Below are 24487 nucleotides of genomic sequence, written 5' to 3' on the forward strand. Positions count from 1 at the left end.
TAAAACTTTAACACTACAACAACGATTGCCGTCTTATCTCAACAATAAAACTGTATGTAAACCATATGCACAAACACTAGATGAATTCATGATTATTCGCCGCTACAATTTGGTGCTTTGATGTGGTGAATTACGGTGATTAGTTTTGAAAGCAATGACTGCTTGTTAGTAGCTGCGTGCGCTGCAAAGCTCAGTAAGTATAATTGTATATACATATGTATATATATACATGTGATAGTTAAGCAAGCAACAGCAATAAATAACACCAATAACAACAAGCTAATTGATTCAATTTGTGTACTTACTACTTTCGTGTTTAACCCACTGGCGGCCGATTTAACGAGTATTTTGGTTTGTTTGTTTGTTACGGTATAAACAAAATTTTAAGCTACGTTTTCTAAGCTTTCATATTAAATTGTTAGTTACTGTTGTGCGCATGTTCTAAAATTTTACTATTTAAATAAGCGGAATAAAAATATTTGTAGAAATGGAAAAACGGAAGCATTAGCGTTGGCCAGCACAAGCAGCGCGGTTTTTAACTATATGTTTAGCTGTTCGCAGTTGTTGTAAGTCTTTTGGGTTTCGTATTGTTTTAAGCCTTATTGATTTGTTTTTTTAATTGTTATAATTTTTTTTAATAAATTTAAGTTTTTTATATTTGGTTTTAAATTTTTTTTTACATATATTTTTTTTTAATTTTTTTAATTTCAATTAATTTTTTTTTTTCATTTTTTGCTATTTTTTTTGTTGTTATTAATATTAATTTTTTAAATAATTTTTTAATTTAATTTTTATAAAATCTGTTTTAACTTTTATTACTTTTTAAATTTATTTATTTATTTTTTTAATTGTAATATCTTTTTATTTTTTATAAAACTTTTGCTTATTTGTACAACTTTTATTATTATTATTATTTTTTGTAATTTTTTTATTATTTCGTTTTTCATTTTTTAATTTTAGTTTTTATAAATTTCTTCTTTATTTTTATAAATATTTTTTGAAAATTGTTTTTTTTTTTACTTGTTCGTATATTTTTTAATTAATTTTTTTTATTTATATATTTTTTGTTATCATTAATTTTAAGTTTTTTAATTAATTTTTAATTTTAGTTTTTTATTAGTTTTTAAATTTGAATTAATTTCTTTTTAATTCTTACAAAAGTTTTTGACAAACTTTATAACTGTATTTTATTATTATTAATTTTTGTAATTTTGTCATTATATTTTTAAATTTTAATTTATTTATTTTTTATTTTTAATTTTATTTTTATTTTTAGTTTTAATTAATTTTAATTTTCTTTAAAATTTTAACTAACTTCTCTTAATTTTTATTATTTTTTTTAATTTTTGTGAATTTCCTTTTAATTTTAATTATTTTTTTTTTTAATTTTTTTAATTTTATTAATTTTATTAATTTTATTAATTTATTTTTAATTTTTATAATTATTTAATATCTATAAATTTTTTGTAAATTTTAATGAATTATTCCTATATTTTATCTAAATTTATTGATTAGTTTTTACTAATTGTTTTTGTTAAATTTTATTTATTTTTGGAATAATTGTTTATATCTTTTTCGTAGTTTCATAATTGCTCACATTTGTTATTGTTTTATTATTGTAGAAGCGTGCCATGTAAACTAAACCCACTTATTCCACTGTAAAAGGAGGGAGAAACAAAAAAATTGTTTGGGTAAAAACGTAAAAATGGGTAAATGTTAGTTACTATATACAGTATAATGTTAGGTGATTACACTTTATGGCAACTTTTTGCGTTAAGGACGAACAAAATACAAATAATATGGTAAATATGTGAAAATGATGAAAATATATACTTTAAAATATTTAAATGATGATATGTGTTAAAGAAACGAAATTTAATTCCTTTCTATTTAATTTGTTTTTAACAAAACGATTTTTAGAAATTCGAGTTTGGAGTTTTTGAAAACGTAGTTAAGTATAGATACATATTTTTAAGCTATACGATGTACTATAATATATTCAGACTCTGAATGAGGTATCTACATACATATGTATGTATAATAGCGCGACCATTTACTTCCAAATTTATTTTTGTTTTGAAAACGTCGCACTGAAATTTCAGGTTTGTCCCAAAAAAAGGGTCCAACATAAAAAAGCTCTTTATTTTCAAGTTAAATATAGTACAAGAAGGAGCCCTTATAATATCAAAAGATAAAGAGGCTCGAAAGTTATAATTTTATTTTAAGCGATTAATAATTTCAATAAAAATAAATGAAGTTTCGCTGTCATAAAAGCTTTGACAAAGGGTTAAGAAAAAAATAAACGGAAGATTTAAGACACAAACCTGCAGGCACATCATTAATAAGGTAAGAAATAGCAAGTACATGAATAGGAAAAGTTTTTGGTTTGAGTCAAACAACTTAGTACGTATAAGCGATTCAGAATATAACATAAAATATTTTGGCTTCAGGTTAGGATAAAAAGTAAGTGAAGTAATGTAATCTAATGAGGTGGGACTGCTTTCAATGGCAAGTACTATATATTAGATATTATGGATAAATTCGGTTACAACATATCATACGCTAACTTGTAATGCATACCAATATGGATTTACCACTTTTGAGGAGATTCCAACAAACAACAATCCAGTTATTGTTACTAACACTAAACCTAAAAGAGCCAAGTTCACTCAGAATAAATTCGTTAAGTACTCCTACCGACTGTCTAAAAATTATTGCAATCAGAAGATAACCCCCGCTACGTTTCCATATAACGGTGTTAAACTACTAAAAGTGCTACAAATCAATAACAAAATACGAGAGAGGCATAAAATTTTACACCAGGGATGGTATGAAAGGGCTTCATGGGAGCCGGGTAATCGTATCACGCCTTCTTCGCATATAGCAGGATTTTAATTTCCACTTGATTCCTTCACTTTCCAGTACACAAATCATAAAGCTTTCAACGTATAATGCCTTTAAATTATGTCAAGCTCCTAGGTTCCAGAATCCTTTCATAACATTAGTAATTCTGTGTATCAAAAATGGGTTACATAAGATAAAGATTTTCGAACTTCCGGATAAGTTTGTACCGTATATATCGGCCATCATGTGAGTTATCTCAATGAAAAAAAGAGGTGTTTTACTGATGACAGTGTATCTTTGTACCTAAAATGAATACAATGGACTTGACCCAGCCCTCTTATAAAAAAACTGATTAAATCCCGATGACTTCGCTCCATATAGTTATGAAACCCAGGGAGCATTTTTAGTATGTGGCATGTTAATAGTATCTAGTGCTGGTAAAAATTGATAAAATTGGGTCGATACTACCACAACTCCCATATATGTATATGAATTATATATGGTATATGTGCATATAAAATTGCTTGAATTTCGATCCTCTGGTTAACGTTTTCCTTACTTGTTTATTTTATTTTCCTGAAAATAGTACCTCCAACTAGAAACAAAAATCCTGAAAATGTTTACTGATTAATTTTAACCGAAGATAATTTCTAAAAACATGTCAACTTCACACCTAGTACAACTCAAAACTGATTCCAGGAACTATACCCTGACTTGTTCCAAATAATTAATTGCTTGCATTATATGTTGCATGTCAATTTTTGGGCAAACAAATTTCGTATGTATTCGATTTGTGCGCATTAATTTTCAGCGTTGACAGCGATAAGAAATATAGCTAACCGAAAAAAGGGCTACACTGCGCACGCTCAACGCCAAAAACTATAAATCATTTATGTGGCAAGTCAAAATGTGCCAATTATCTGAATTTCCCTAAGCGCAAATATTTCCCTATTCACATATTCGTGCATACCACACTTCGTGGCAGAAAAATAAAATAATAAATAAATAAATAAAAAGCGACATAAAATCAAAAGAAAAAAATAAAATAGAAATAAATAAAAATAGTAAATACACTTTGGTTAAAACAATTGTATACTAACATGCTTCAAATAAACTGCTTTCTCGACACATATTTCTCAGTTTCTTCCTTTTTTGCTGTATAACTGTCACCTCACCTTTTACACGGCGGCTTATGGTGAGGCACAGAAGCGCCACATTGACGCCGCGACAAGTTACAATGAAAGGGAAAACTTTCAATTTAAATAAACAGAAAAAATAAATAAAAAATAATAGTAAAAAGGCGAAAAGCCAAAGGAAATAAAAAACGGAGCGTTGACAGGCGACATGACAAAGTTGGATAAAGAAAACGAAACGAAGCAATTGGGAATGAAGCAAGTTGAATTCCATAGGAACCTACTTATGTAAGGCACAATGGAGTATGCATGGATTTGTATGAAATAAGTGTATGTAAACATATGTATTATATGTATGTGAAAAAAATATATAAAAATTAAAAAATTTACCAAAATATTAATAATAATTTTTTTTTAACTTATAAAAAAAAATATAAAAAATTAAAAAAAAAAATATCGAAAAATTATGAAAAAAATGAATAACAAAAATTTAAAAATTATAAAAAAGTATAAATAATTAAAAAAAGGAAAAAAATATTAAGAAACTATGAAAAAAAAAATTTTAAAAAATCTTCAAAAATCGAAATTCGCGCTAACTAAACATGACAAACTACCAAGCGACTGCTGTTGTTGCCGCCAAAAACAAATAATTTCAGTTGTTAGCAGTTTTGAGCGCTAACGGTGGCAACCGCTTCCCGTTATTAACGTATGTACATATGTATAGGTATGTAGCACTGCCGCCCAACTAGCTGCAGCTCATAAGCAATGTAAGTGTGTGTGTATAAATACATATGTGTATGTTTATTTTTTTATTTTTGTGTGTGTGCATTTTCATACCTTCCTCATCGCCCAACTTGTAGACCAACTCCTTAGCGCGATTTGGTATGTTGTCGAATTTCTCGAGTATGACTCCTTTAATGTGTTGCGCCCAGAGACGTTTCTGGTCACGATTTTTGGCTGTCAATTTGATTTGATTACGCGGCTCATGGTAGGGTATTACATAAAAGCTCGTCGGTTCGCCGGGTAAATGTTCGCTTAGCATTAGATTATTTTGCTGTGTGCGAGAAAAAAACGAAAGCAAAACAGTTGAAAGGAAATGCATGAGCGCAAAAACAAATATAGAAATTTATAGTAAAAGTAAAAAATGGCGCGCGAAATATGCCACCAACGAAATGGAAACTGGTGTGGCAAAGATACGTGTTTTCTTTGTAGACTTTTGTGGTTACAACTTACGTGTATGTAACTCTTGAATTGCAGACGATTGTCCTCTTTGGACTTGGTAATGATCAGCATCGTGTCGAAAAGGAAGACCATGCGTGGCTTATTGTGTTCCATGAGGAGACCCTCTTGGCGGAGTTCGCCCAAAACGGTGAGTTCTAGGAAAATAATTAAAGTGAAAATGATATGTAGAGCTGTTATAAATAGGCTTAATATTTAAAGAAGATCAAATAAATATTATATAAACATCATAGTATATACTGTAATAGATCTCATTTAATTAATAACCTATTTTTTTTTAATTTTTGAAATTTTAAAATTTTTATTTAATTATCAATATAATTTTTTTTTGTTAAGATGGCAACTACCATCCCAATATTAAATCTTATATTAATTTAATGATAATAATTTTTTTCATAAGGTTATTGCTATTTTCAAATTTTTTTGTCAATGTAAATTTATTTAAGAAAGGTGGCAACTACGTTTTCAAATTCAACATTTATTTAACATTTAGTTTAGTACGCAAACAGTACTAAATTCACTTAATATCCAAAAAATATATGAAAAAATAAAAGTCAGGTGGCAACTCTGAAAAATAATAATTTTGCAAACAAGGCTTACTAATTAAATTTCATAGTATTCAAACTTTCAAAACTTGGCATTTATGTCTAAATTAAACGCAATCTTGAAATATTTAATGAATTAAGTCCATCTGGCAACCCAATAAAAGTTAATAATTAAAAAACAAGCAAAAAATTTAGTGCTAAATAAACAAAGCAAGATATTATTTTATTGAATATGACCATATATCTCGTTTTAATTTAATTTTCACAATAAAAATTAAAAAAAAAATAAGAGTCAGTTGGCAGCTCTGAATATTAAAATTGTTCTCAAAAAACTACCTAATTAAATTACTTAACATACATTTTTATTACGATTTTTTTCTTTTCTCTTTTCACTTACAAAAAATATTTAGTCAATTAATAATGGTGGCAACTCCGAAAATTAATATTTGTAAAAATAAGTGTTAAAAGTGTTTTATTCGAATCTCTTTCCGTATTGCGCATTTTTATTGCCCTTACTTTTTTAAATCATATGGCCACTCCCTCCAGGTAAATTTTTTTCAAAACAACACTAACTCTGACTGTTTGTTAAAAAAAACAATATAATTGCTAATATTATTTATTACTGGTAATCATTTTCTTTTAATTTTATTTTCAGTATCAAAACCTTAAGCTTCATATATGTATGTACATTTCTCCTTTTTTGAACTCACCTGGTCCCAACCAACCGTCCAATATGCCAGATAATTCTTTAACTCTTATTTGTTGCTCCAACTTACGCTTCACCTGATCGATATTACGCGCCACTTGCCGCATGATTTCGTAGGCTTGCAACACTTCCTTCACATCGCAATGCTTACGAAGGTTCTGAAAGGGAAACAACAACAGCATATAAATAAGTAAAAGTATAGAAAATATTTGTCGGGTGCTTACGTCCAAAAGCAGATGATATTTAAGTATACGTTGCACCGGCTTCAGCAAATATGAGCCGAGTGGCAATTTGTGTTGCAACATTTTTTGTGTGGACGTCAGCAGTGCGTTGGTGTGTGTGGCCTGTAACAGTTTGGTCAGCAGTGATATGGCTTCAGGATAACTTGTACTGTAAGGAGGAGGAGAAGAGAAGAAATCGTTAAGAAATATTGCACATGAAAAACATCTTATAATATTTACGAAATTTAAATTATGAAAATGTTTTGGTAATAAATATATTTTATTTAAATAGTTGGAGCAACTAGTTCTTAGTAAACATAAAATTTATAAAAAACCCAAAACTGGGGTATTTTGCTTTTTCACATAAATTTTGAGGCCATTTTGAGGAATTGTAAATTCTGTCCTATAAAAATTTATAGGATTTTCATTGAACTCGTAGTTTTGCCGAAAACCTTTCTTTAACCTTAAAATTTAAACCACCCGCACCACAACCTCTTCCTGACCTCATATCGTCCGAAAATTATTTTTTTCATTTCATTTTGGTTATTTTATTTTGCAATGAAGACGTTAGAAAGGGATGTCCTCAAGATGGCATCACCAAAGTTAAAGCCACAAGCTTTTTTTGTTCTTTTGGCGAATAAATATTATTTTTTAAATTCAAGTTTACAAATTCTTAAAAAAAATGAAGTAATTTGCAATATGTAATTATATTTGTATAATTTTATTAAGAGTGGCAGCTCTGTTTAACGAATATTTTAACGCAAGCGCTTCAGAAAATTTCCGGCTTTGTCAATGTAGCGAATCACTCTACTTCATTTGATATACATATGTACGTGCTTTTAGAATTTGCGTAAAGGTGGCAACTCTTTCCTACCAACATTTAAATGCATGCTTTTGAAAATATTTTGTTTTTTATTTAACGCTGTTAAATTTCGAAATTAATTATTTATTTTATTTTTTAATTATGTTTTCGTCAGGTGGCAGCTCAGTAAAAATTTGGCATTCCTTATTATGATTTTAGGCTGTCAATTTTAAAGTAATTTTTTATTTTACAATAGATTATCATATATTGCTTGTTATATTAAGGGTGGCAACACTGTTCGATCAATATATTAACGTAAGTATTTAAGAATATTATTTGTACTTTAAATTAAGGGAATAATTTTATGTCATATGATATAAATTTAAAAATTGTATAAAGGTGGCAACTCTATCTAAAAAAAAAATACAAAAGCGCTTGAAAATATTTGTTTTATTAAACGCTGTTAAATTTCAAATAAAAAAAAATTAATTTTTATTAAATTGTGTTTTTGGGCAGGTGGCAACTCCATAAAGGACAACTTTGTATTAATAGTTTATAAAGGTAATAATTTAGAATTTTCCTTAACGAAGACTAAAAAAATAATATGGGGTTGTCAAAATAGTCTTGCGGTATTTTTATTGAATATTATTTATTTTTATTTTTTTTTTTTTTATTTTTTTCTACTATGCCGGTCTCTTTCGACCAATTCAGCGATGCAATATATATCGCAGTACCGTTCGCACAACAGTCGGGTCGACATAACCGTTACGGATCCCGATTTCTATCCGACCAAGAAGAGAAATTATTTTTTTATAGAATTTTTGTGATCTGTGGAGGGTATTATAGCTTCCGTGCAAACGAAGTTCGCGCTTTTTCTTTCTTTTATTCTTTAATGTCATATTATTACAAAAAAAAATGTCCTCCTCTTTGGGAATGTCATGATTGCTCAGTTGAAAAACAACATTTGAGATTTAACAACTCAACTCGAATTAATTTTGAACTCTATTCCGAGTCAAGCTTAAATGTTTATTGTCTTACTAAGCATTTTTTATTATTTTTTTTTGTTACTCCGACAACAAAACAAACACTTATCGCCCAATAAAAATCACCATTGTCAAATAGAGAATTCCAAGCGCTGGCAGGGTCACTGCAAACAAAAGTTTCAAATGCCAACCAAAGTGCAACTGTCAAAAACGCAAAGCTTTGGCGGAGTAATAAAAAAAATATGCAAGTATAGCACATAAATTGCACTGACAGTAGGAGTCAAATACCAAAGCGACAGAATGTCACTCAAAGCGGCCAAGGCGAGCTTGAGGGTGGTGACGCGCTGCAGCGCGCCATTTGGTGGCAGCGTGATGGCAGCAGTAAAGAATGCAAATCACAATCATGAAATCGTCATTTTTGCATTTTTCATTTACTTTACTTGCAATTGCTCTTGTTGTTGTTGTTGTTGTTGCCAACAAGAGATTCCAACACGGTGTGCTGTGGCAGCTTGCAAGCAGGCAACAAGTACTCGAAACGTGTTTTGTTCGCCTGTCAGCGTGCACTCAACTAACTGACAGTGACAGAAAACAACCGCCAGCGCACTGATAGCGCAGCACTCCCACGAAAGCTGTGCAGCGCAGTTTTGCACAGTTAGCCCAGAACTGTCCGAATGGCTTATTGGTAATGTCATCACTTCATGCTGAATATCTATCAGCGTATCTAGCGGAGCTCAAGACTCCCAACTATGCCTGCAAGTTGTGGTAAATATGAATGCCAGCGAAGCGTATAAGCGCAAAAACAATAAAAATAACAATAACAATAACAACAAACAGACAAACAGCAAGTAAGTAATAGATGCCGTGTTTGACAGCAACGAACTTCTAAGCAGCCACCAATCTAAGCGACCATCCATATCCACCAGCTTGGTTGCAGCGCTGCGCGCTTTTGGAGGCAGCTAGTAGAGCAGCACTCAACGCTTGTCTAACTGTCTAGCGAGCAAGCTAACTAGACACCTATCTGCGTGTATGTTTTGTGTGTTTGTGGCGGACGGCATGACTGTCTGCATAGTTAACTGGCTGCTTGATTGCTTGGTGGACTGGCTGGCTGGCCGTTTGCCAAATGAAGTAACTGGACTGTCGTCTCAACTGGCTGCGTGTCTATCGCTGTTATGCTATCACTCGCTGCAGTGCTGTCTGCCACGTTTGCGTTAGGCCAGCAACTAGGTTCTGCAGGCAATATTCTAGCTATCTACACAGTGTCTACTAAGAAAGTTGTGTGCACACAATGGGAAACCGCAAAAGCGCAATTTTTCTTCGCTTTTCTAATTTCTACCTTGTTGTTCTTGTTCTCGTAAAGAAATCAAGATCAGCGTTTTCTTCTGGTTTAGTTTCTGATTGTTTCTTTTTTTCTGTTTTAAATTTCATTTATTTCTCTTTTTGTTTTAGTAGAACACGCTTCTACCACTTTCATGCTCTGTTAACTGATTAACCATGTTGAGGCATCGTAAAGCTGGCTAGCGCTGTTGTTGTTGCCATGCACCATTGCTTTTGGTGTGCAAATAAAATTTAATTTGGTGTCTGTTCGGGTGAAAAGAAAATCGTATGAATTTGAAATAATAAAATCAGCCACACGAAATTGGCAAGTCGCTTGTGCGAAATCTGATTGGACAAACGAGAGAAGTGAGACAATATATTTATATACATATGTATTAAACAGGAATTTACAAGGAACTAAAAAATTATTGACCGATCCTTAGACATGCAAAGCCAAGCTAAGCATTATTCTTGGTTTCGAACAAGTTTTTTTTTTTATTTTATTGGAAACAGTTTTACCTCTCTTCCTGTTAAATTTTGGTTCTATTCCTGTAATATTCCCCCAACTAATTTAGTGAAGTTTTTAACCCTCGCCTAAATGTAGGCAACGCTTTAGTTTTAGCAATATTTTAACAAAGTCGCACACCTAATATGAAAAGTTATGTTCTCTCTGAACTGCTATGTGATCCTGATGAAGTTCATCAATACATAAAGTTATATATATACAACTTCCGAGACATCGCCAAGAAACCCTCGATTGTTGTTGAATAATTTCGCCTTGTATTCGCACAGAAGCTGTTCTATAATCGTTTCTTTTCCTTGGCAGTTTCTACAATAATCGTTTTATGGTTTCCCTAGTCCGCTGCCATGTTTCCTAGTAGAGTTCTAAGGTTATAGCTTTTTCATATTCCATTCTTGGCATGTTTGTCTGCTTGTTGAACAATCTGATCTATAGCAAGGCTCAGCAAATCTGTAACATGTTTGTCTATTAAATATCTAGAATTCGCCAGTCTCTCCTTATCAGAATCTAATTGTAGGGTATTGCCTGATCTGACTAATTCATTTGCTTCACAATTACCAGAAATATCACTATGTTCTGGAACCCATAAAGTGTTTACAGTGAAATAGGATGCTAAATCCACAAATAGATCAAGATCAAGGCATTATTTCACTATCTGTAATTGAAGCCTAAGCTACTTTCATGACTTCAAAGTCTTTTAACTATTTGTATATATAAGTATAAATATATTTCTTGTTGTGTTCAGGATCTTTGTCAGCATAAAGATATTTTTTTTAATTGCTGTAATCACCGCTTGGAAAAAACGGCAGTGCTTGTGATTCTGCTATCTAATTTTGCATAAAACACACAACCTCCCACTCGATTATTCACTATGGACTGATCCGTATAGATACTTATACTTGTGACTCCGTCCATCTCACCCTTATCCCAAACTTCTCTGGAAGGGAAGGCAATATTGGGGACCGAATTTAAGTTTATTTCTAAAGGATTTCAAAAATCCGTGGTATTGGGTAGAAACGGGAACTTGCTTCTTAGAATGACCTTATTACAAATGACTAGTAGGGGGGGATTCTGTCGTTCTTAGAGCTGACTTTGCTGGCAATTGTTTACAGAACAAGTTTGTGGGAAGTTTGTAAAATAATATTATAAAGAATAAGATGTCGTTTTTAATTTTTTCAGTTAGGACGAGTTCCAAGAAACACCGTCGTTCGGGCAGTTTCTCTTGAAAAATGTAACCGCCATTTTGCTTCAAAAATTTTTGACATATCCTTAAAACAAACCCAAGAGAGGGAATTTGAATGATTTTTCTTCAATCGCGTAATATAATGTCTAAATTAGGAATTACGAGATACAAAATGGCGTAATCTTTCAGAAAAGTATTGTCCTTGATGTTCACTTACCAATATGTTGTGTATACATCAAATCTTTCGCGCAATTCAATAAAACATTTCGCTATTTTTCCTGGGTCCATACCAGAGTTGATTAACTGCTTCAGGAGCGTCGAGTTGAACTCATAAATCTCTTCAATATTGGAGAAGAGTATTCTCAGTTCGTCATAACGTAGGCAGGCACGTTCCTTCCAATCCGATAGATAACTGTAAAATGATATTTAAAAGTTTAAAATTAAAATTAAGATGAATATACAGAAAAATTGTCTTATGAAACGACTAAGAGAAAACGAAATTTAGATTTGTAAAATCGATTTGTGCACTCACCCTTTAATGACCTGCCCCAAGTCCTCCACAAAACTGCGCTCAGAGTCGACTATCTCTAGCATAGCGCGCTCTAAAACTGTCATACCGCTATGCGGATCCATAAGTTCATTCTCACTTTGATCGGCCAGACTCTCAACACTCGCCAAATACGATGTGGCCAGCTTGCCATTCAGATGATCCGAACCGGAACTGGAACTAGACGATGTTGAGCAAATGGAAGACGAAGAAAGCGGACGATGTTTGAGTTTGGCAATCTCTGGCAACATTGGACCACCTTTGCGTGACTCTTTTGGCGAAAACTTTGACTTAATATCAGTTAGACGATCTAAGCTCTCCGCCGACATTTTGCTCGCCTCCTCAAGCTCTTCCAATTGCTGTGCAGTGGGCAATTTTATTGGTACCGCACCGCCCAAAGTATTGGCCTTCGCTGCCAAGCTTTTGGAGCGCGCATAGGTGAGCATCGGTGAACCGGACACAGTTGAGGCACAGGCGGCCGACGAACTGCGCACTAAAGGTTTAGAGATCACTGGCTTATTAATAGCTTCGATGAGTTCAACGCTTGTCATGGATGAGTTCATGCTGTCCTTTTCACTGAGCGTAAGCGATACGAGGTCTTTTGTGATTAGCGGATAGTTCAAAGTCTCAACAAAATCAGAGGGTGACAAAGGTGCAGTGGCGATAAACTCTTTGGATGGTATTGGTGGTGGTGTATTGAGCGCGCTAGAGATATTATTATTGTTGTTTATATTATTATTATTATTGTGATTGTGATTTTGTTGGTGTTCCACCGCCAGTGGCAAGCTGGTTGGTGGCGGCGGTGCACATGCGGCAGTCAACATTTGCGATGTGGTGGCCAATTGCTCCATTTCAATTAGTTTAATACTTTCTTGGCGTTCATAATTCGGCAGTGATAACTTGTAGTTGGTGCTAAAGTTGAAAGCACCAAGCGAATCGTTCGATTTTACGGTTGAGGTATTTTGATTTGTCGGTGTAACCTCACCATCTCCAATAGAACCCTCCAAACACGGTATGGCAACTACAGCCGGCGTCGGTGGCTTCTTTAGACCGCGCGCGGGCTTCGCTTCAGTATACGAGTGAAAATTGAGCGCATCTAAGTATTCGGAACTGGAATCGAAGGTCTCAACTAATTCGCTACCCGACTGCGTTAGCTTGCCGGTAATCTTAGAGAGCGGTATATGTGAGAGCTTTACTTTGTGAATGCTGTTCGGCGTTGAAGTCGCGCTTGGTGGTGGCGCTTTTTTCACGTACCGGTGATGTAGCGCCGGCGATTGTGTTGGACTCGTCAAGTGTGTGGGTTGTTGCTGTAGCGCATCTATGTCCACAGTTTCCACGCGCTCCGCATCAGAGTGTGTAATTATGCGTTGGACATTAGGTGACAGTATGCGTATTTGATTGCGATGCTTGCTGGGGCTGTTAAGACTGCCGCTGCTGTCCGAGCTGTGGACGAATGGCGTTTCGCGCGACAAGCGTGAGCCTGTGGGGCTATTATGACATGCGCTACCGCTTCCACTGCCGCTGCTGCTACTGCGTTGACTGCACGAGGACGACGATGAGAGCGAATTGAGGCTGCGACTACTCGCACTGTAAGCGTGCTTTATGCTGTGATTATGTACGCCGTTATAGCTGTTGTTGTGGCTATTGCTATAGGCGAGGTTAAGCAAAGCAAGCGTGCTGTTGCGACCGCCGCCAAAGCCGCTGTCCGTGGAAGCACTCAAAGAAGCTCCGGCCTCTGGGGACTGTTCATTTAGCTGTCGCTTTGGTGGCGCAGGTGAAGGCGAATGTGAAGGTTGCTGCTGCTGCTCTTCCCCTACAGCGTAACAATTACTCTTATTTCCGTTGTTGTCGCTACAATTATTGTTATTGTTGTTGTTGTAACCGTCTATATGGAAACTATATTCGCCGCTTAACTTTTCCTCTGCGCTGAAACTTGAACTGCGACTACTCTTATTGCTGAGCGTCGGTGAGTCGCTGTGATTGCTTGCCGCGCTTACATTACCGTTAGAATGTTCGTCAATGCTGCAGGCGTTCTCGTCGCCGTTTTCGCTTATTTTTATATTTTCGTCACTGCTGCTGTGCTGATTTATGTTACTATTATTATTGTTGTTAGTGTTATTGTTTGTATTTTTGTTGCTAGCCTCGAGCGCACTCGTTAAGGTGTCATAGATGCCCAAAAGCGATGGTGCCAATTCTGTGGAGCTGCCTGCAGTTAACAGAAGAAAAGAAGAAGAATCGGTTAGTTTAGTTGTAAATTAAATGAGCATGTGTGTGTGGAGTTAACGAACATGATTTGCATAAATACGATGATAGCTTTCTAGAGCCGAAGTTTAGCATTCATATATATGGAAGTTGCCATTTTGTTTCAAATTACTAGTTCAGATCTTCACTTACTTACAAACAAAATCATAAAAACCTTTAACCAATTTTATCCTCCTCCATACTATTTACTATCGAGAAGATAAGGAATGACCCAAATATTTTTTTTTATAAAGTCATCAAAAACACTTTCAATATTTAACTCAAATATGACCTAAAGGGGGATCCATTTCAAGGTTCTCTACTTTTTTAAACTTAAAACACAGAAACTTCAAATTTAATGAGGAATAATTATGATCATTCGATGGAACATTCTTTGTCATTTATTTTTTGAAAATAATCGATTTTAAAAGTTGACCACTGCTATGCTTCAGATGGTCTATCCGTTGAGTCCAATTTTCGATGATTGGAGCATTTCCGCTGCCACGCTCTTGGTAACCAATCAACCGGCCCAAAGCGACCAAATATCGTCGAAATCTCTAGCTTAAATCTCAGGCATCGAATAGTCGGTCATCTCAACTCGATGTCGTCTTTGAGACTTTTGGTAAGAGTCCAGCTTTGACACTCTCTTAATACCTAAAATAACCTAAACCAAAATCAGTCGATTCATAAATGGCGTTATCTGTTTGATGCAACAGTTTCTTTATATTTTTTGATGTAATCGTCATGGTCGGATGACTCGCATGGGTAAGTTTTCGATGATCTCACTATTTGTTCTTAATGCTTTGTGCTACTCAAATGTTTGCGTTCGCGATAAAATAGACTTCCGGAAACACTTCAGCAATAATTTCAATGATTTCGGAGCTACGATAAAACACACAAAAGTTCAAGCAAACTCCTTGTTGATTTTTTTTTTCATGGTAAAAATCGCCAGAGAAACTTTTGGCGTCGTAAACAAACTGCTACACTAATTACGATTTCATCAGATGGTATATACTAGTTTTTTTGATGAATCAGGCACAAGGTTTCGAAGGTACAGAACAGAAAGTTTCAACTCAATCTAATTGGATCCCATTTTTATAACAGCATGTAAAATTAAAACGGAAACATGTATAATAATAAGATCAGAACTAAGGAATGCAATTTTACTAACTGTAGAGGCTCTTGTAACCATTTTTAATTAACATTTGGGTAAAAGAAATTCCAACAGTAGCTAAAGGTCTGCAGTGGACACTCAATATCTTTTCAAGATTTAATTAAAAGTGTAGAAGTCAAGAACAAGTCAAACAGCAAAATCAACGCAGAAGAGATTTATCAGCTTTGTTTGGTGCCATTTTAATGGATTTAATAAAAGAGTGCTGATAAATAGTTATAAATTTGAAAAAGTGAAGGAATTTTTATAGCTCGGTATCAGCACGAATTCCATCAAAAATCTAAGCTTGAAAATCAAGGAAAGAATAACTTTTGTTATCAGTTACTCTGGGTTACCACGAACTGTATGAGCTCTACGGCGACATGCATATAGTTAAACGCATACCAATTCAACGAATGCACTGATTAGGGCATGCCATTTGCCTGAAAGATGATTTTTCTTCGATTCAAGACCCGCAGGTGGACAAAGAAAGCCAAGTCGCTCAAGCATTCTATGGAAGAAACAAATTTTATTTTAACTTCAATACACCTGTATTGAGATGTACTTCTAAATAAAACTGGCATGAACCCGCAAAGTATAGAGACTACTGGCGAAGTTTTGTGTTCTCGGCCCAGACCGATCCACCGTTGTACTGCCAAAGAAGAAGAGAAAGAAAATGGATTTCCATTATATTTTTCAGCACAATAATTTTGATTATCTTCTGCTGTAGCCTGCATGTCCTCAGAGTTCCGCCCAATGGGCCACTTCAATTTTTGAGATATCGAGCTGAAACCTTGCACACGCTTCTCCAAAAAGCCACTCATTTGTTGGAATCAATCATATCGGACCAATCTAGCACATAGTTGTCATATGAACTAAATGATCGGAATCACGTCTTTGTATGGAAAATACTTTCATTTCTCGATTTCTTCACAAATTTTGGCATGTAATATTGTCTAAAGCAACGCAGCAATCAAAGCTGTCTTACAAAGTGACCAACCAAAATCAAAATTTTATATGTAAACTCTCCGCTAAAAATTGTATTTTTACTTCAGTACTGCAATCCCTTGAGAAAATTCTATCAGTGCACGATTGTGGCGTCAGTGAGCTAGAGCTAACGACGCCCTCCTGTTCGACGCAAAAATTGACGTCGCGTCTAGTTAATGACTATCTTAGCATAAAAATGCACCAAAGCTATTAACAATCAATCCATCTGCATAAACGCTCAAATCACTATTCGAATCAATTGGCCAATGTCGATACCACATGCCAAGTAAAATTCATAATGACATGTTGTGAAGGGCAGGGTCCTGCGCTGGGACCGAAGAAGAAATCAATAGTTCGCCTGTCAGTGATGGATGCATGCGAAAACAAATTGCCAATGGAAAATGCAACAATTTGTTATTATTATTGATTTAACTTGAGGTATTTTGCCACAAACGCACACACTCATTCGTACATGTGTAAGTATAATTATATGTGGTGAACTTGCTGAAGACAGCACAATGAACATGCTGAAGGACCAATCGAGTCTAAGTACACAAATGCTCGATTTGATTAATTGAATTCTTTGGCTTGTAATGGCAAGCGATTCATTTTACATATGTTGCACGTTGCATATTTAATAATGGTTAGGGTGGGGTGTAGGTCAGAGCGGTTTTAATGCCACAGAGTGTGTTGAATCCCTTTACTTTTTGCGCTTGCTGGACTTGTAGGACTCATACGAAATTGTAATAAGCCATTATTTCAATTATAAACTAAACTAAGCATATAATTACGTTGCGTAGGGCTTAGATAGGTCTTCGACTTCGCAAAGCCCTCGTGTTGTTCCTATGATTTGCATAAAAATGCACTGACTTTTCAGCTGCCAATCTGCCACATCTTGATGGTTATGGCTGGGGCTGTCAGTTCGTTTACCGCCATCAATCAATCGCTTATGGCATGTTCGTTTCGCATCGTTTCGACGAGCGCATGCAAAGTTCGTTTACCACATACACACACTGTACACGGACTTAGTTACTCTCATTTAGTGCCAGCACTACTGGCAAACAACAACTCAATATCATTGCAGAGGCTCTTCAACATGCAACACATCAGTTGAGATCGCCACGAAATTTAAGTGCTCCGTGCCACTTGCTACATTGTTGATTGCATTTGCAGCAAATTGTTTGACTGACTAACTGACCGACTGTCTGACTGTCTGGCTGATTGCCGCAAATGTGCCAGCGCATGTTGGGAAGTTATGCCAAACATTATGGCATTTCATTAACGTTTGTGGCAATCAGGTGAACATGTTGTGCATGCCACATAAATTAGTGCAACATTATTGACTACGGCAATAAAATTATGTGTGTCGCATTGCAGTGGCATTTCGCTTACGTGTCTTTTGTGTATTTCATTTCAGGCTTGCCACTCAATAAGTTTTATTTTGTTTTATTTTTTTTTTTGTGATTTAAGATAAGTCTTTTATATATCTTTCTCAGGCGTCTCATATCCAAATCGGTAAGGGATATGAGAAGCAGTGGACTAATGGTTTAAGAAATTAGTACCAATAGTTCAGTCGTATAAGTATGCCAAATTTAGACACATCGAACAGGCAGCTACTATCGGTGTTGTCGAAAGTGCTGTGTTGTCGAACTGCTTGTCCAGGGCCCTCTAGATGGTTTGATATATTATGGAAAACTGGTCTGTGGTGGATTTACAAGGTCTAAGACCGCACTTATAAGGTCCAAACAGTTCATTTATAATGGAACGGAAATCTGTGCAAATATATACATACAAAATGCAAAGAACTATAAGATCTGAGGAAACAATATACAAAACGTACCTCAATCACTTATAATGCCTATGTCTTGTATGTTGCTGAATTAACTATATTTTTTTGCCAAATTTCAAAAAATCTTTTAGCAGTAAACGCTAGGTCCACATTGTAAACAAATAAACTTTTGAGAACCTTAATATTTGTTTATTTGGTTTGAGAAATGTTTGGAGAAATTGTTCTTCGTTCGATTGTTTCAATCTTTGATATCACTTTTGACATAAATCGGTTGGAAACTAGTCTTGAGACAGCAAATTCCGACATCTCCAAAACCATTGAACTTCAACGGAATATTTGAGATAATAATATGAATTCATATATGAAGACAGAATTAAACGAGTTTCTCACACAACGCAAGAATCAATATTCTGAGTATAAGCCATCCAACTAAACCAAGAAGAAAAGTCTAAACTCTCCAACCAAGAAGGTAATAACTGGTATGCTGTTGCTCAGTAAATGAGACAAACAATAATATGTAGCAGCAATCACGTGAGCACTTCCTTGACTGCCAACCAAACAAACGCACACACACAGATACACACATATATAAGTGCATGCTGCATGCCACAGTCATATCAGCTCATTACAATTAATCTAGCAATTGCTTAGTGGCTGAGCCACAAATAAACAGTTGTTAGGCATCAAGTCGACAATGAACTGACACGTAGGCTGCAAACACATAAACACACACACATACACATAAATATAATGCGATAGATAAAACGATGAAGGCGACTCGGTAAGTTACCTTTTGCGGTTGCATGCTGCAAACGGTAGCCAACGGCAACTCTAATTGCAACATTGACGTTGCAGCGATTACGGACAACACAAAATGAAGCGAAGCGCGAAATGCACGGACACTCTAGCGGAGGCTAGCTGCAGCAATGGCAGTGGTAAGTACATGTAAATTGAAAACTTTGTGCCACTGCGAGTTGCAGCGCAGATGCGCTAATTTCTGGTCTGCCACTGCGACGGACTACCACACTTTACTATTTTTGGTGTTAGTAGTGGTGTTTCAAGTACGAAAATATGTGGTAGTATGTTTGTTGCGCACAGCATGTGGCAAGTTGTGTGAAATTTTTGACAAATGCGCAGTTGTGTTGCAAAATGATGTTACCGTTGTTACTAGTCAATGGCTGGACGGCTTTTAGATGAATGACTGAGTGACTTAGTGATGGACGCCGCGTCCGAGTGGCAGCCCAACTGAAGTGGCAATATGTGGCACTAACGAATGTGGCATGCTTTACAATTATCAGCTGACTGACTGACTGACTAACTGACTGACTGACTGACTAACTGACTGACTGACTGCCTGACTAACTGCCAGACTGACATGTAGGCAAAACTAATTCTTTGCGCTCCACTTTTCATTTTTTTAACCATTTTCCGCAGCGACTTGACTGCTCAGTCATTTCGGTCATTTCACTCGCCGTGTGGACGGTAACTGCGTGGGTTGCTACCTTCAAGCGTAGTGTAGCATTCGTGGTGGCACTTTGTCGTTGTGGCCGTAAGTCTGACCCACTTCATTGTATGAAATTTGTGGCAGCCACTTGCTCATGTTACCCGGCTTGACGGCGCAAGGCAGGCACATGCATCAACTGACTATGCAACGGATTGACTTGTGGCACAAACAAACATACCTACATGAAACAAAATATGTACGCAATAATATGTGTGGCAGCTTGTGTTTGCTGAAGAGCGCTTTTAAAGTGCTTTTCAGGTAAATTTCATTACGCGCGCTGATGGGCAGACAGGTTCCGTGGCTTCAGGCAGAATGCCTGTCAACACATCACAACTGCCTACAAACAAATATACATACTTACACGGAATATAAACGAATTTTGGCGCATAAAAAGCATACTGTGGCAGATAATCTTTCGTACGTGGGCAGGTGTTGCACGAATTTCGCAAGCAAAGCTGCTACCGCATGCTTGTTTATTATACTTGTGTGTGTGGCAAGTGCTTTACAGAAAAAATATGTTTATATAGTTTTTTTTATGTGCTGCCACTTATATGTGGCATGCTCTATTTATGTTAAATTAATTGCCACAAATGTTAATTAAAAGCCGCATTTTGTTTGATTGCAGTGAAATTTTGCTGAAAGTTTGTCCGCCAAAGCGGCTCTTCGCATGATTGATTGACCGCGTGAGCGACGTGCTATTGATAATAAGAAGGCGTTGTGCTAATCTATATTTGCGTCCACTGGCGGCAGACAAGGTGAAAGTCGCTCATGCGGAATGCTCTTAAATTATGTTGATTATCTGGTGTATTTTAGTTATTAATTTGTTATTATTTTTTGATTAAAAATAAATGAAATTATATTTAAAAATCACAGACCAAGATCCAAATATCACCTTGGCCCTTAAATTAAAACTGTGGATTCTGGAGGGTAACCGTCATTTTCTATTCAAATGTTGAAATATTTTTTTATACATTCAAATACGCATTTAATAAATTCTGTATGAACGATATTCGATTTCTTTTTTTTACTTTCAGAAGCCATTGGAGGAGGAGAGCAGTGATGGTGTACTCTAAAGAGGTCTCTATCAACTCCAGGTTCAGACTTCTTGACTATTGCAGTGTCTTCTAAACCGAGGTTTCAGCCATTAAGGTAGTAGTAGATTTACTGCTCCGGAGGGTAGCCTCCTTTAGAGAAGTGACCATCCACTCAGTTAGCAGAGCGGCGATACTAGCCTTGAAATCATGAACAGCGCATACCCTCAGACATTCCACCGAACTGGCGGGAAAGGAAATTAAACGGCTGTACAAATTTGTATTGGCTAATAATAGCTAATTTATAAGTTCGAACCCGCGATCAGGAGTTCGTGAGTGATCTCTCTAGATCAGCCATCTAACCTAACCCAACCTATTTCCAGAATGAATTGTGAATGTTTAGTCTTTTCTTTAAGTATTTTATGGTCTATAGCAGTCAAGCCCTGAGAAAGATGCGAAGATACTAAAAAGGTTAGAAAATCTAAGCAAGCTATGATACATGTATAGCTAAGACTACGCATTGATTGTATAACGGTGAAAATTGTATAAAAAGAAGAACTTTAGAGTTGAGAATTTTTTTCCAAGAGGACCTTAACAAACCTTTAACTTGACCGGATAGCTATCAGAGCTTGAACTAATTTCTAAACTCATTTTCAGGAACCGTATTTCAAGAAACAGGCCAAGTGCCATGACGGAACTCTTATTCAACTATTTAAGTAGCTTTATTGTACTACGTAGGTTACCTATGAAATTCAACGCTGAATCGCACTTGCCAATTGGTGCTACTTTAAACGATGTAGACAATTGTAAAGTCCTCCCCCAACGAACAAAGACCAAACTCTACAAGTCCCTTAACATTCCCGTCCTTCTTAAAGATGCGGAGGAATAGATAATGCATCATCTGATGAATCGGTCTTAGGAGTGAGAAAAGTTTTACAGATGGCTACCGTAGTCGATGAAACGATGAGCTGTACAAGATATACGGCGACATGGACATAGTTCAGCGAATCAAGACACAGTGACTAGGCTAGCTACATCATGTTGTCCTTATGGAAGAGAATACACCAGCCTTAAAGGTTTTCGATTTCGCCGGTGGAAGAAGATGAAGAAGAAACTTCCATTCCGCTGGAGAGATCAGATGGAGAAGGAACTGGCAGCATTTAGTTTCTTGAATTTGTGCTAAAAATAAAAAAAATAGAACGCCTGGCGCGCTGTTGTTAACTCGGCTGTAACCGTGTCTACGTCAGAAATAAGGAAGGTGACCTTTTATATTTAGAGATTTGGCAATCCTAGACTTTGAACTTTATAGTAAAGTTTGACATTTTTGATATTGTGCGTACATCGAACGTAGGAGCGCTATTCGTGTTATCTACAGTTACTTAAAATATTCATCTTGGCCAAAAAACGGAATTTAATACCGGACATTTTCGAGCGATTATAGAACAACTTTCGACGTGGATTAACGCAGCAACAGTGCAACGATAAATTTAATTTAAATAATTTCTGGCGCTGAAGCTCCATCAAGATCCAGTGTTTAACGATGGTTTCTAGACCACTCCATGCCGAATTTAGTGAAGTTTGTCCACAATCAGTTGTTGTCCCGGAAACTATTGATGCGTTTAATATTGCATGGACATTTGGCTATTTGTCGCACCCACATCACTGGAGTAATGCAACAGTAAAGTTTGAGTGCTACACAAGCATTGGTATGTCAGTTGTCCTGCAATAAATCGGGGAAACCAACCACCGAAGGGGGATCATTCTTTACCACCACAAAGCGAGCTCTCACACTTCAACTGAAACAACTGCATTTTTGAGCACTCAAAACATCGATTTGATGAGTCACGTGCCGCATAGTCCCGACTAGGCACCGAATGACTTCTACTATTCCCGTACGTACAAAATAAGCTAAGATGTCAGCGTTTTGTGACACCTGAACAAGCGGTTGATGTGATCAGAACGTAAGTTTTGGAGATACCTTAAACAGAGTAGCAAAAGTGCTTCGAGAATTGGTTCAAACGAAGGCTAAATAGTATATAGATCTTAATGGTGAATATTTTTAGTTTTTAATTTATGTTCTTTAATTCCGAATTATAAAAGACAACCCTCATATTTGCAAAACTGTGCCCTCATATTCTCACCCAAGTTTTATATAAATTATTTTCTATACCAAATAACCAGTTTGCGCTACATAATTGTTTTCTATAATCTCATTCAAGGCAGAAGAAAAAAAAATTAAAACAAAAAAAGTTTAAATCCACTGTGTTGATCGATGTCACAAATTTGCAACAAAACTGGCTCAATTAATCCCAATGAAATTATCAGCGCTTAAAAGCTGACTAATTAATAAAAATGCAATCGGACAAAGATGATGATAAAGCAAAGCGAAATGTAAGCAAACGAATGTATACATATGAGGGTACACTTTGACTCATATCCTAAGTGAGTCTGTCTTGCATAATATGTGGCGGTTACAGTTGCAAGGCCTATGCAAACAACAATCACAACGTAAAGTTAACAACAACAAAAGTCTATAGTGAGCTATGACTTATCAGCTACAGCGGCAGCTGGTTTGCTGGGGACACATGTGAGGCGCGCCAATTGCAACATGTTGTGGAGCGTGTTAAGTGGCGCCGCTCGACACTTGACCAGTGACGCCTCATGTAGCGGGAAACGTGAAATATGTGAAAACTTAAAGTAACAACTTCCAACAATTGTTGTTGTTGTAGTTTTATTTTCGTTGTTATTGTTGTATAGGTTTGTTTTAGTTTACTTTTTATTGTCTCACCTTTATTTTAGTTAGTGTTTGTTGTTGTTGTTATTGTTGGTGTTGTTATATGTTGTATGTTTTTGTTGTTGTAGTTCACTTTTTGTTGTTTTAGCTTAATTTTAACGGGTGATTTTTTTGAGGTTAGGATTTTCATGCATTAGTATTTGACAGATCACGTGGGATTTCAGACATGGTGTCAAAGAGAAAGATGCTCAGTATGCTTTGACATTTCATCATGAATAGACTTACTAACGAGCAACGCTTGCAAAACATTGAATTTTATTACCAAAATCAGTGTTCGGTTCGAAATGTGTTATTATCGACAAATTTTGTTCAGCGATGAGGCTCATTTCTGGTTGAATGGCTACGTAAATAAGTAAAATTGCCGCATTTGGGGTGAAGAGCAACCAGAAGCCGTTCAAGAACTGCCCATGCATCCCGAAAAATGCACTGTTTGGTGTGGTTTGTACGCTGGTGGAATCATTGGACCGTATTTTTTCAAAGATGCTGTTGGACGCAACGTTACGGTGAATGGCGATCGCTATCGTTCGATGCTAACAAACTTTTTGTTGCCAAAAATGGAAGAACTGAACTTGGTTGACATGTGGTTTCAACAAGATGGCGCTACATGCCACACAGCTCGCGATTCTATGGCCATTTTGAGGGAAAACTTCGGACAACAATTCATCTCAAGAAATGGACCCGTAAGTTGGCCACCAAGATCATGCGATTTAACGCCTTTAGACTATTTTTTGTGGGGCTACGTCAAGTCTAAAGTCTACAGAAATAAGCCAGCAACTATTCCAGCTTTGGAAGACAACATTTCCGAAGAAATTCGGGCTATTCCGGCCGAAATGCTCGAAAAAGTTGCCCAAAATTGGACTTTCCGAATGGACCACCTAAGACGCAGCCGCGGTCAACATTTAAATGAAATTATCTTCAAAAAGTAAATGTCATGAACCAATCTAACGTTTCAAA

General features: G+C 35.7%; 1 protein-coding gene across 1 annotated transcript in view; it reads right to left on the reverse strand.

Moving 5' to 3' along the window:
- LOC105224569 (uncharacterized) overlaps positions 1 to 24487 on the reverse strand; it is a 239313-nt gene that overhangs the window by 6440 nt on the left and 208386 nt on the right. Inside the window, exons 2-7 of the mRNA XM_049453214.1 lie at positions 12023 to 14243; positions 11708 to 11902; positions 6692 to 6857; positions 6472 to 6625; positions 5211 to 5353; positions 4815 to 5031 (exon numbers count right to left, since the gene is read on the reverse strand). Coding sequence (XP_049309171.1) covers positions 4815 to 5031; positions 5211 to 5353; positions 6472 to 6625; positions 6692 to 6857; positions 11708 to 11902; positions 12023 to 14243 — 3096 coding nt within the window. The remainder of the gene's footprint in view (positions 1 to 4814; positions 5032 to 5210; positions 5354 to 6471; positions 6626 to 6691; positions 6858 to 11707; positions 11903 to 12022; positions 14244 to 24487) is intronic.

Source organism: Bactrocera dorsalis, chromosome 3 (genome assembly GCF_023373825.1).
Source record: "Bactrocera dorsalis isolate Fly_Bdor chromosome 3, ASM2337382v1, whole genome shotgun sequence".
In the NCBI taxonomy this organism is placed as follows: Eukaryota; Metazoa; Arthropoda; class Insecta; order Diptera; family Tephritidae; genus Bactrocera; species Bactrocera dorsalis.